Source organism: Limulus polyphemus, unplaced genomic scaffold (assembly GCF_000517525.1).
Source record: "Limulus polyphemus unplaced genomic scaffold, Limulus_polyphemus-2.1.2 Scaffold9900, whole genome shotgun sequence".
NCBI classification, from domain to species: Eukaryota; Metazoa; Arthropoda; class Merostomata; order Xiphosura; family Limulidae; genus Limulus; species Limulus polyphemus.
In genome coordinates, this window is record NW_013675510.1 from 6535 (window position 1) to 19797 (window position 13263).

Here is a 13263-nt window from a genome sequence, read left to right on the forward strand (position 1 = left end):
ATCGGTCAAATCTACCAAACCCGTACAGAGATTCATTAGTGAAAATAACAGATAAAATATAAAGTTTTTTTCCTTAAGAAATATTTGATAACTATTTGGACATTATAAAGATTTCACATGTGAAATTTAAAAATTTTCTGATGCATAAAAGTATTTTTTATCTTAGAAGGAAAATTACTTTGCATACTGGATAAGAAAAAAAAGGCATGAGGAAAACATTGCTTAACAAACCTTAAGACTTAATAAAAAAAAAAAAATTGATATTTTGCATATGAAAGCATTGTAATGTTTACTGATAATCTGTCAAATTTAATTAATATTCACTAACTAATTTAAAAGTTATAGCATGAAAACTATAACAAGCACAAAATGGTTACAAGGTCAGTCCCAGGGACCGAGCCCATGCTGAAAGACTTAAAGCTGTTATCATATTTATTTTTCTACCGAGTACCTCCTTTCGACAGCAAATTACCCCATACTTTTGAGCCATTTACTCTAACGGTTCTCATTACAGAAATATAAACAATCTTCTAAGAAAGATAAAAAAAAATAAGTTAGAAAAATTCAGGAAAGATGTAAAATAACAAAAATACACAAAAAATTGTGCATTTTAATGGGGTTAGTAGTTGGTGCAGACATCCAATAAATCAACAGCCTATGGTGTGATATTATACTTAGCAGTTTTTCATGACTCAAACTTAGTTTTGACTCTTATTTCTCTCTCTCTTTCAAGTTATTACAAACAAAGGACCATAAAATCCTGATTTTTGTTTTCACTCAGACCAAACTAAGGCTAAGCTCAATCTCTTTACAGTTTAAAAACATTTGTGTAACTAACTCTCAATTTACAACATTCAGGTCAAAACTAAAACATTTCAATAGTTGTTACAAAAATACCACCTTACCTACCTGTACAAGTACATAACCTGGCCGTCTCAAAGAAAACAAAGTGTACAGTACAATCAAAGACTGCCAAATAACTTTCAGCAAGTATACAAGAAGACGAGGAAAATCTAAAAATAAAAATTGTTTAATCTGTCACAAGAATAAGAATCAGTACATCTTTCAAACAACTGTTCTCCTTGAAAACGATGTACAATAAATCAACTTTACAAGAGAAACTTCCATCACTGTACCCATGTATTAAGCATATGCAATTTTTTTCTGTATGTTTTATCAAGAATTATAGAGTTATGTGTTCAAAAAATGTTTATGTATGTGTATTAGACTTAACATTTGGAAGCCTACACACAATATTATTATTTAGCTTATATATATATAACATATATATAATAGGTTTACAATTTAGAAGCCTACACACATAACTCCTTTTATTTAGTTTCTTTATACCTGTAATAGGTATAAGGTTTGGAAGTCTGCACAAGAAAGTTTACATTTTTCTTACACTGAAAATGTATTTCCGATAGACACTTACAAAAGTTTGCACTCATTTCCCCAGTCTATATACCCCATCAATTTCCTGCCATTTTTGAACATGTACATATCATGTGACTACTCTCCACCAATAGTATTGCACCACCTATATTGGCACAGCTACCACCCTCTACTATTCCTGCTAATCTTAAAGCAACAACAACAGAAGTGTGGGTCTTATTACAAAGTAAAGATTGTAAGAAGGAAAAATATAAAATTCGTATGTGGTACTGGTACTAGTAGTATTACATACAAATCACACAAGTTTATTATTCTAAATACTGAATCATATTATTATTATTATGAACTAAATATAAAATTATGCTAAGTTATTGAACTTAAAACTACAAATTTAAATGCAAAAGAATATCAACTTCTTTCCCAAAAAATATATCTTTTTTGAGTTAATTTTTCAATATAATGATTAATATAAACAGATATACGATGCAGCATGACTTATGCTACTATAGAAAAATAATAAAAGTCACATACATCCCATGCAGTTTTTTCCAGAAGCAAGTTTTCTAAGACTTATAAAAAAGTAATATTGGCTAATACTAAATACAACCTCTGCATAAAATGGCAGTTACTATAATAAGCACCACCCACATTCATATTGTAAAATCCAGAAAACAACGTTTCATCTCGTGCTTTGCTTATCATCCTATGATTTGTCAAATGTCTGATACAGCAATTGGAATAACATAGTACTGAAATTGACTCCTTGGACTAGGATTGGCTAAAGGTTTTACAACCGAGGTTTAACATGCCCAAATGCTGTTTTATAAAGAAAACAGACCAGAAAAAGGTTTAGATACCAATCATAAATGGCAGGACCAGTGTTGAAGTGCAAAGAAAATTTTTTTTTTAATTTTCTTCTTAGAGGATGCTTATTTATAGTCTCAAATGTATTTTGGGATTTTTTTAATTAAATTTCTCCTTAAACTTCATTAAATAATACAATTTTGTACAAATAATTGAATATTATGCTACTATTTACAAAAATAAAATCTGAAATCCAATAAAAGATAAGTTCTCTATAATTTTTTCAATTCACAAATGTAATTTTGCTTTCAGGATAAGAAAAAATGGCCACAGTAGGTAACAGGTTAAGCATTAAGAGGTTCAGCATAAAAAAAAGGATAAAGACAAATATACTGTAACATAAACATAGTGGCTAGGGCAAGTGTACTGAGTTACATAGACTCATCAACCCCAACCGTAGGTAAACAGTGTCATACATCAAGCAACCAGATTTACAAAGAGGGAGTTAACTTTTGGCTGAAACTGGACAAACTCCCAAAACCTCTGTAGGCGCAAGAAGTACAACACACTGAACCCGGCATTGGGTTGTAGCATTGCCTCAATTCAAATGTAAGAACAGGGTATTATATGTCACCAGTATTATGAGCAGAAATCATAAATCATTCAACCATAAATGCAGGGAAGAGACATCCTGCACCTGGAGAAGGGTATGGAACATTCTCTCTAACTGTATGAATAGTGTACGTACGTTCTATTGCTGGCATTACGAAATAGACAAAGTCCCTTAGAAGTAGGGAAAAAACCTCCTGCAACAGAAATTTGCACACAACCATAGGAACAAGGCAGTGTGCTCATGAACCCAGTCTTACGAGAAGAATCACGCGTAGGCTAGACCTGCTCCAACTGACAATCGTCTACCTGGGAATAAACATCAAGGGGAAATGGAAGGAAGGTAACAAGCTTTGCCCTCTTCTCAAAAAGTTTATAATCATGAGTATGTATGGTAAAGTAAATTTCTAAACTCACTCAGAAGGAAGCCTCCATAGTCCACCAACCCAACGACTGGAACTGGGCAATGGTAAGGACTCCCATGCTCCACTGGGAGAAAAAAAACAGGGGAAGTAAATGCAGTGGAGAGTTGGGAGGAATGTCAAACTGATGAAAGTGCAATGGGTGTCATGATTTCCTATTTTGAAAAGCAGACTGATGCTGATTTATTCAATCAAATGTTTGGTAGGGATGGGCATAAATTCTCTTCTGCTTTACTCAGGAAGTCCATGAGTGATAGGTCACCATTGAGTGAAACTGATATTTAGAAACACAGACACACACACACACATATATATATATATACCCCATTGGGTATGCCATAAGTGGTCTTATGGAACACCCCATCTCTACAGTGAGCATTATAATGCAATTATTAAATAGTGTGGGTCTGAGAAAAAACAAACCTCACCAGGAGATGGAAACCTTCAATTGATAAGTTCAAATATGCCAGCTTAACGAGTTAGTATGACAGGGGATAGATCACGGTAAATGAAGAAATTCCAGGTGATAAAAGATTGGAAACATGAACCCTGAAAGGAGGCTGTACATGCTATCTAACACTGTAAGGAGTGAACCAGACAAAGAAGCCAATCAGAACCAGAATGGAAATACAGGTGAGAAATGGAAGGTAAGGAAATGGGTGTGAAAGCCAAACCACCTTCATGTGCAGCATAGGTTTTGGGGAGGAAAGACTGGTTGGGATATAGGATGACTCAAGAGGAATGGTAGAGGATGTGGGTAATTAACGGCATAAATATTTGAACAACAATGTCTGCAAGCAGGGAGGAGAAAGAAATAGGTCTTGAAGGAGAGATGGTACATGGAACACTTAGACAAAGGTTCAAAGGGAGGATAAGCAAAAGGCATAAAGGATCACACTGCGATCCAAATCAGGCAAATAAAAGGAACGTCAAGGATGTATGCCTTGAAAAGAGTGGAAAAGGAGGGAAATGACAGGGGAAGACAAAACTTTCCGAAACTTGGAGAAACAGAAGGTGTTTGAAAAGGCCACCTGATAGTTAGACACACTCACAGCAGACAAGTCTCTGTCACACAACCAAGTGAAGAATTTGGAAAGAGGAGGAATGAAAATATAGGAAGGATAGAAACCATATCAAATAGACCAAATAGATTATCACCATTGGTAAACGGAAATGGAAGAAGGTCTCATGGACTGGGAAAGGAAAGATGCAAACGTGGAGTCAGTTCCAGGGTTGAGGCAATGACCCTGGCAAAAAAACCATATATATGAAGATGGGGTGTGGTGACATCTGGATGAACAATGTCTGACTGAGATTGATGGAGTAGAGACAGAGGTAAGGATAGGGGGAGGTTGTACAAATAAAGGTCAGAGCAAAAAGAAATATGGTTGTGCCAGCCAATACAGAGCCACAAGTAAAACCAGACATCGAGTGGTTTGGACTAAGGATAAAACTCTGGAGAAAAGTCAAATAGGATGATAAGCACAGATGTGATGATCTCTTCAATCTCAGAACTAGCAGGAAGACCAAAAGGAAGGAAGTTTGGTGTTCCAGTGAGTGGTGAAAGCATCGAGATGAGGTGTTCCCAGCTGAGAACACACCCACCAAAAGACCTATGGATTGAGGGACCACTTCCTAGGGAGAATCTTGTTGGGTCAAGATAAACGATCCACAACCAGATTCAAGGTGCCAGGAAAATGGCAAGCTAAGACCACCCTGTGGTGACTGTGGACTCAGAAAAGGAGATCCAGGGTATCAAAGCACAGAGACATGGATTTGGTACCCCCTTGTTTGGTAATATAAGGGACCACTGTGGAGTTGTCGGAGTGTACCATAACTACCCTCCCCCACAGTAGAGGAAGAAAGTGAAACAAAGCTCAATGAAATGCTATAAGTTTCAGAATGTTGATATGGAGAGAAAATGCCTAGATCAACAAGAGACCGGACATTTCCCGAGTGTTGAGGTAAGCATCCCAACCTTCTAAACATGAGTCTGGAAAAAGATGCAACTTCAGACAAGATGGAGGTGGTCTGGTTCCTGTCTAGCACTGATTGTGGAAGGAAGGGTAAAATGGTGACCCAAAGGATCCAAGTAGAAGTACCACTGATTGAGGAGTGACCATTGAAGGGAATACATATGAGCTTGATCCATGGGAAAGAGAGCTTCCAAAGAAGACCACATCCTCAAAAGAGATAGAACCTCTCAAGCTGTGAGAGAATGTGAGGTGAGGGCCTGGTGGAATGCTTGCTTCATATCCCAAAGACGAAGGCTGGGCCTGACTGAGGTTGGATTTGAAGAAAACCCCCAAATGAACAAGGTAATGAGGGGGATAAGAAAGAAATTCTCTACCTTTATCAGGAATCTCACCCGTGCTGCTTCTTATCAAGTGAAGACGTCAGGCAAAAGTTCATACCACCTGACAAAACACATAAGGAGCCGAGGTTAGTCCAAATGGTAAAGCCCTAAACTGGAGCACTTCAAGCTATAAATAACTATCAAAGATGTGGGTACTGTGGGAACGAACCCGATTTGTAGAGTACGAGGAAAAAATTTGGATTCTAATATCAAGAACGTAGGAAATGTAGCTGAAGCAAAGCTCAACCCTAAGAATGGAAAAAGAAATGAACAGGTAAGCAATGTAGCAATTAAAAAAATGTAGGTCCTACACTGATGAAAATTAAGATTATAAGACACATATTTAATAAAGATTTAAAACAAATTATTCAGATAGAACAAGAAATTAGATGTTACAACTAGGAATGATATCTAAACACACCCAATTGACAATGTACTCATTAATATAGAACTGATAAAACACAAACATTTACATAATCTAGAAAGTACATAATAATAATGAACATCTCAATCAATAAAAATTACCTAGAAAACAAAGTAATAATCAATATCTAACTTACAATAACTTTAGCTTAACTTAGATGACAAAGGAAACATAAATATCTAACTTACCAAGCACTAATGACTTGAAGTACTTAATTCTCCCGTACGTAAAAAAGGACAAAGCCACATCAAGAGCATCTTAGCCGTACTTACCATGAGTATCGCAACCAGGTGCAAAGTGTACAACTTACTACCGATCCACTAGGAGATCTGGAGGCAATAGGAGGAAAGACAGAGAGCTATATAAACTTAAAAAAAAGTGAACAGCGTGGAGGCATGGCAACAGGAGCAAAAAAAAAGACAACTAGTGAAATCACCCTTATCTCAGACATACAGGAAAAAACTGAATATACATTGACTGTTGACCTGAGTAACCAGCTGTAAAAAAAAAAAGTTTGTGGAAGGTAAAATTTCATGAAGAGGTGTAGTGTGTGACAGATCAAAATAAGAAGGTGTTAGAAAAATAGTCCAAGTTGTCTTCTCCTTGATTATATTCTTCCTCAGCAACATTACTAGGTTGAAAAGGAGAAGAAATCACTGGCCAAACATATGAATCTCACTCCCTGCGAATTAAGGCCTGTACCTCCTCTACAGATAAAGTTAAAGCTAGCTGTACCAATATAGGTGGTAGAATACTATTAATGGAGAGTAGTCAAATGTTATGTACATGTTCAAAAATGGTGCGATATTGATGGGGTATATAGACTGATGTGCTGAGTGCAAAAAGTTTTGAGCAATGCTTAGAGGGCAGAAAGAAGATTGAGACAGTTTTGTGTAAGAAGAGGCAAGACCGTATAGGAACTATTGTTCTGTTTACATGTATGTATAATAGGTTTAAGGTTTATTTAGAAGCATACACAAAAACTGTTCTTATTTTGTTTCTTTATATGTGTAATAGGTTTAAGGAATAGTTGAAATGACTGAAAACAGTAATAATCAGAAACCCTAATTTTGATTAATTAATTTGTGACACTAATCAAAGTTGTTGCTGCTCGTGGGTGATTAATTATGTTGATTAAATTGCCCAGCTCTATTTGTGACTACACTGTATTAAACAACACCTCAGAACACAAGAAAGGACAAAGTGACAGAAGTCCATTTGGCTCATCAAGGTCACCCAACATCCAAAAAATAAAAATTAGTAAAATACTAATAGTAATGAAACTTCATTTTTTTTAAACCAACTTTAATATAGGCTTTCATGTTGTTATACTATCTTAGAAATATTCTATAAGAGTTCAGAATAAAGGCACAGAAAATATCATCAGATAAACCTCTCTGTAAAGTTATTACTCTGACTGGAAAAACAAGTAAGAACAGTCTCGAGTGTAGGCTTCCAAAACAAGCTATTGAAATATTCCTATGTTTGTTTGTTGTTAATGGGCTATTTGTGCTCTACCCAATTTTTGTCTTGAAAAGTTTTAGTGAGTTGGTATGATTCCCATTGCCATCAGACTTGCTCACTCTGTTATGGCAAAGCTACTAAGGCTATCTATCACTGTCACTAATTCTGTGCTACTGACTAGAATGAAGGCAACTGGCTGGCAGCATTCACAGACAATTTATTTTTTCTCCTATGTATGGAACTGATTAATAGGGTCGTTGTTTAGTTGATTAGCTAATACCACTTATCATTCAACTATAGTAGGTAGTAAAACAATTTAAAACATTATTTTTTACATTGTGTTTATGTCAAAATGTTTTTCCTTAAACAAAATAAGTGCAAAAATGTTTTTCTATAAAAATTAATTCAATTTTATTTTTATTTTGAAAAAATAAAAGCACACACTGCATTCCTTGGTTCAAGTCCTGGTCTGGGCTTTACAATTGTTAGCCATTAAAAGTAGCTTAGATTAACACAGAACAACACAAATTACTCAGATATCTTTACTTTTAGTTCAAAACATACCTCTTAAAATTCCAGGGGTGAGTGTGTTATGCTCCATAAAACTTACATACAGTGTGTTACTTTTTTCCAATTATTATATTTCACAGTTTAAAAACCTATAGTTCAATAATTCATACGTACATCTTCCAAAGTCTGGTAGGTCAGCCATTAAATGTTGGCTAATCTTCTGCTTTGAAAGAATATCCTCATGAAGCTTACTTCCTGTAAAAAATAATTTAAATTTTAAATACAAATTTATAACTTCTTTTCATTCAAGAAAAAAACCCCATAAAACTTACATTTAAAACATATAAATAAAGGAAAAAAGTTTTATAAATGTTGTTATAGAGAGATAAAAAGTTAATCACTTAAACTTACCTCCATATGCCACTACATCAACATGGTAGCCTTCGTTGGCAAGAGATAAAGCATGATACTGCATACGTGGACTCCTTCCAAAGTCTCCCAAAACCACAATACACACAGACTGGTTTCTATTTTCATTTTCCATTGGCTTTGTTTTAATTATACAGTTTTCTTTAATTCAATGACATTACTCTGAAATAAACAGTACTGTCTTAAATTACTAAACCTACTTATCATGAATCTTTCAAAACAGCTCACAAACACTTAACTGGCTCAAATAAAATGTCATTGGGAAATTAAAAAGGTTTATAAAGTAGTTGTACAAAAAAATAACATGGATGTCACTCCAACAATGGTTTTTAAAGTAGCAATGCATTAAAAATAACTAAACATGGATGAAGCCCTAATAAATGTTTATAAGTTAGCTGTACATAAAATAACCAAACATGAATGTCACCACAACAAAGGTTTATAAAGTAACTATATATAAAAATAACTAAATATGAATGTGAGACAAACAACGGTTTAAAAATGATCTACATATACAAATAACTAAACCTGAATGTCACCCAAACAAAGGTATATAAAATATCTGTACAGAAAAACTAACCATGGATATGACCCCCCCAACAAAGATTTATACAGTCACTCTACATAAATACAACATGGTTATCATCCAAAGCAAACATTTAGACAGTCACTGTAGATTAAAGTATACAAATCTGACCTACAACAAACATTCATGAAGTTGTACATAAAAAACAACATGGATAACTCCATAACTAATGTTTATAAAGTAGCTTTTTTTATACTGTTAGTGCCTGCAAAGTAGCAATTAAAATTTTCTGGATTAGCTTCATTTAAAAAATTCAAAGTACAGTTTATTGTTAATTATTATATACAGTTATATTTAGAAAATGTTTGCTGTTGTTTCTTACTGTAGAAAAGATATCAATGTATTTGAGAGTGTACAAACAGATTATGGGAATAATAGCTGGGTTAAATAACAAAGCTTGAAAAGGTTAAAGTTCTGAACCTATTTCCCTTAATATGTAAAAAAATAGAGGTGATCTCTTTTCATTGACCTGTTAAAAAACAAACAAATGGCCCAATTCTTTTATTGGAAACTCTTAAAGAATTTAGAGAAAAAGAAAAAAAAAAGAAGAGTTTTCAAAAATAAGAAGATATTACAAATTAAGTTTATGAAATCTTTTAATTTGGGCCTTGGTTAGAGGGTGGAATAAGAAGTTAGGTAGTATGAAGTTTATGTTTATAAAATCTTTTCCTAACTTCTTATTCCACCCCTAACCAAGTCCCACATTTAGTGTGAAGATTATGCCATATGTTCACACACAGTCAGGAAAAACTTAAAATTGTAAATTTTAAGTAAAAGTATACAGTTAAATGTTAAGAGTATATTCATAGGCATCAATAAGTAGGAGGGGGGCATCAAGTGCAAATCACCTTTTTTTTTAACCTCAACTGCATTTTGATGGTCACTGAAAAAATAAGTACTGCAAAAACTTGCTAATATGGAATTAAACTTCATATTCATAACTTCTTTTGTTTGCTAATGTTTCTTGAATCTGGCATGAACCTAATATTGAAATGATACTGACTCACAGTTTGTTTAGGTATATATATGTGTTACTGATTTCAGTAACAACCCTTCCCTCCAGATAAATCCCAACACTGCCTATGTAACTTCAATTAAATCTACTTTAATTTAAAAGACTAATTACTTCCACAGTATACAAGACTAACAAACAGGATAACAAGTGCTAAATGAACTTTACAAAAGTAAACTAATGCCTAATACAGTACAAAAATTTACTATTTAAATAGTTTAGCCTTCACACTCACAGACAGAATAGTACTAAAACTTAGAAGTCAAAACTTGATTTAATTGAGAGTTTCGAAGCTGAGGTTCCTGTAATGTAAGTCATAATATATTTCACAGGATATATTATTGTTAAACTTAAAGAAGAGGCGATTTTAATCTAATATTATTATTAGAAAAATCAGGCTTAAAACATTTTCGAAAAGTTGTGTACTACTAGTATTAAATTCTACTTGAACTTCTAACTTCTACAACCGGTATCGTGGTAGAGGCAGTACTACTACTAGCTAATCTGATGTCAGTACAAGTTTTAAATAACACTATTAATACTATTACTATTAATCAAAAATCAGGATTTAGTGTTAGATCTATTTTTATTATCAATTTTAAATTTTTTTGTCATTCACCTGATCTAAACTATACAATACCTAAAGTTTAACTTCGATATATTAAATTGTACTTTATAAATTATAGCAACATTCAGTTTATATCGTGTCCAAACGATTTTACTGCCCTCTCACAGGAATTTGCAATAAAGACATATTTCTTCTAGCCTTTGTGACTGCAGTAAACTGTTTTAAATAATATTGCATTAAATTATTATTTTAAAATTTAAACAAGTTAATACTTATTCGCTCATCTTTCGGCTAAGTGATTATCATGTCGAACTAATGACCTGCGCGTCCAGCGTTCTGCAACAACAAAAAATACGCGCTCTGTACTTTGGGACCTTGGGTGCCTTATAAACTACGCTCTATAAATCAAATAATCTTAATTTCTTTGGATACACGTCATTCTGAGTTGACAGATTGAATAAAAATGACACAAATAGGGTATAGCTCTACTTTAAAAATCGACTTTATCGGTCACACAGATAGCGGCTGATACACCAAACAAAAGCATAGTGTTGCGTCAGCGAGTCACATGACCACCGTGACGCAACGTTTCTAGAACTATCATGTACTTTGGCGAATGTTCAAGTTCTTACTAGAAATAGGGTACGCTGGTATATAAAAGAGGGGAATGTAATGTGTGGATAGTCAGTGAGTAATTGAACTGCAGTCAGAAGTATTATTGACGTTCGTTTGTTTAGCGCGATTGTTGAAGTTCAGTGTATCAGATTCTTTCCGAATATAACTTTACAACCAGTTTTATTAAGTAAAGACTTGTGTCGTTAAAATTTCGTCGGAACGAATTTGCGTAAAATTAATTAACGAGACGGAGACGTAACATAAACAAATAAGAGCTTTAAAAATACGATTATTCAAACAAAATATGAAGATCTAAAAGGCCAAGACGTCTTTTTATAAAGACTGCCTCCCGTCAATTAAAATGCTCGCCCCACAGTCCTGTGGGAGTGATAATGGGACGGTCAATCCTACATTACGTAGGGAAAGAGTTGTCGTGAATAGTGTTGATTAGCTGCCTTCCCCTTTGTCCACCACGTAGATAGCCCACAAGTATCTTTGTGCAAAACTAAAGAATTAGACTCGGGGATAGTTTGTCATCTTCTGATATGTAATGTCGTATAAAGGAAGAGTCCAATGTTATCAATAACAAAGTAGTTGGCTCTGCAGTCAAATTTTCTAACCGATTTTTGTAGTTAGGTTTTCATTGGTCGTTTTAATTTTGAACCTGTAACAGTTATCGAGAACAGAATTACTGGACTAGAATCGCTCTAAATAATTGAAGTTAAAAAAATATCAGTTTTGTATATTTCTGGTTGGAATAGAAAAATAACAATTTCATGTACTCTTCCAGGAATCTCAAGAAAAAGAGTACTCTGTACTTTTATGAAAGTGATAAGCAGTCCATTCCGAGAAGAGGAATGAACCTTTATGATGTAGATATTTCTGGACTAAACAAAGGTTTTATTTAATTCCCGGAAAATTACTGAATTCTCACAAATACTGAAAATATTGCTATGTAAAAGCACTCTAGTGGCTCGGCAGTACGTCTGAAGGCTCATAACGCTAAAATCTGAGTTTCGATACCTGTGATTGGCACAGCACATATAGCCTGTTGTTAACAGGGTTACTGATGAGGAGTGGTATTCTCCGAAATTAGCATAACCCAATAAAACATGTTGATCAAAGTGTAGATTGAACTAGACCTCCCTTGAACTTAGATTTCGAGATTAAAGAGTTTTTGGAATACTTAGTTTATTTATCATATCCGCTGTGTAAGGCTATATAATGTGAACAACTCAGTGATGGCCAATGAGGCGTTACCTATCCAGTGTATAGGTTTTTTCTCTTAGTGACGACAGAACAAGTTTACACCAATAGTTGTTTGAGTTATTGTGGTTATATATATATTAGGGTTTCTGGTGTACTTGTTTTACGTTTTTTATAAAATGTTTATATTTGTTATTTACTAGAATTGTATGAAATTATGTTTTATTTTATCACGTTTGAACATGTGGGATATCAGACATTATTTAAGGTGAGAGTTGATCATAGATGAGGCCTTCTATTATATATTATTAGCTTAACTTAATGTAAGACTTGATCATAGACGAGGCCTTCTATTATTTGTTATTAGCTTAAGGTAGGAGTTGATAATAGACGAGGCCTTCTATTATTTGTTATTAGCTTAAGGTTAGAGTTGATCATAGACGAGGCCTTCTATTATTTATTATTAGCTTAACTTAAAGTAAGAGTTTATCATAGACGAGGCCCTCTATTATTTATTATTAGCTTAACTTAAGGTAAGGGTTGATGATAGACGAGGCCTTCTATTATTTATTATTAGCTTAACTTAAGGTAAGGGTTGATGATAGACGAGGCCTTCTATTATTTATTATTAGCTTAACTTAAGGTTAGAGTTGATTATAAACGAGGCCTTCTATTATTTATTATTAGCTTAACTTAAGGTTAGAGTTGATCATAGATGAGGCCTTCTATTATTTATTATTAGCTTAACTTAAGGTTGGAGTTGATCATAGACGAGGCCTTCTATTATTTATTATTAGCTTAACTTAAGGTTAGAGTTGATCATAGATGAGGCCTTCTATTATTTATTATTAGCTTAACTTAAG

At 33.9% G+C, this 13263-nt stretch overlaps 1 protein-coding gene across 3 annotated transcripts in view; it reads right to left on the bottom strand.

The window, feature by feature from the left end:
- Positions 1-10730, bottom strand: part of LOC106476140 (UDP-glycosyltransferase TURAN-like) — a 16197-nt gene extending 5467 nt beyond the window's left edge. The window contains exons 1-4 of one of the 3 annotated variants that reach the window (XM_013936808.2): positions 10631-10730; positions 8396-8575; positions 8159-8239; positions 910-1013 (exon numbers count right to left, since the gene is read on the bottom strand). In XM_013936808.2, coding sequence (XP_013792262.2) covers positions 910-1013; positions 8159-8239; positions 8396-8528 — 318 coding nt within the window. In that variant the 5' untranslated portion in view covers positions 8529-8575; positions 10631-10730. Of the gene's footprint in view, positions 1-909; positions 1014-8158; positions 8240-8395; positions 8576-10246; positions 10486-10630 lie in introns of those variants that run through there. The other 2 variants (XM_022380081.1, XM_022380080.1) reach the window with 2 other exon arrangements.
- Between the last annotated feature and the right edge of the window lie 2533 nt (positions 10731-13263).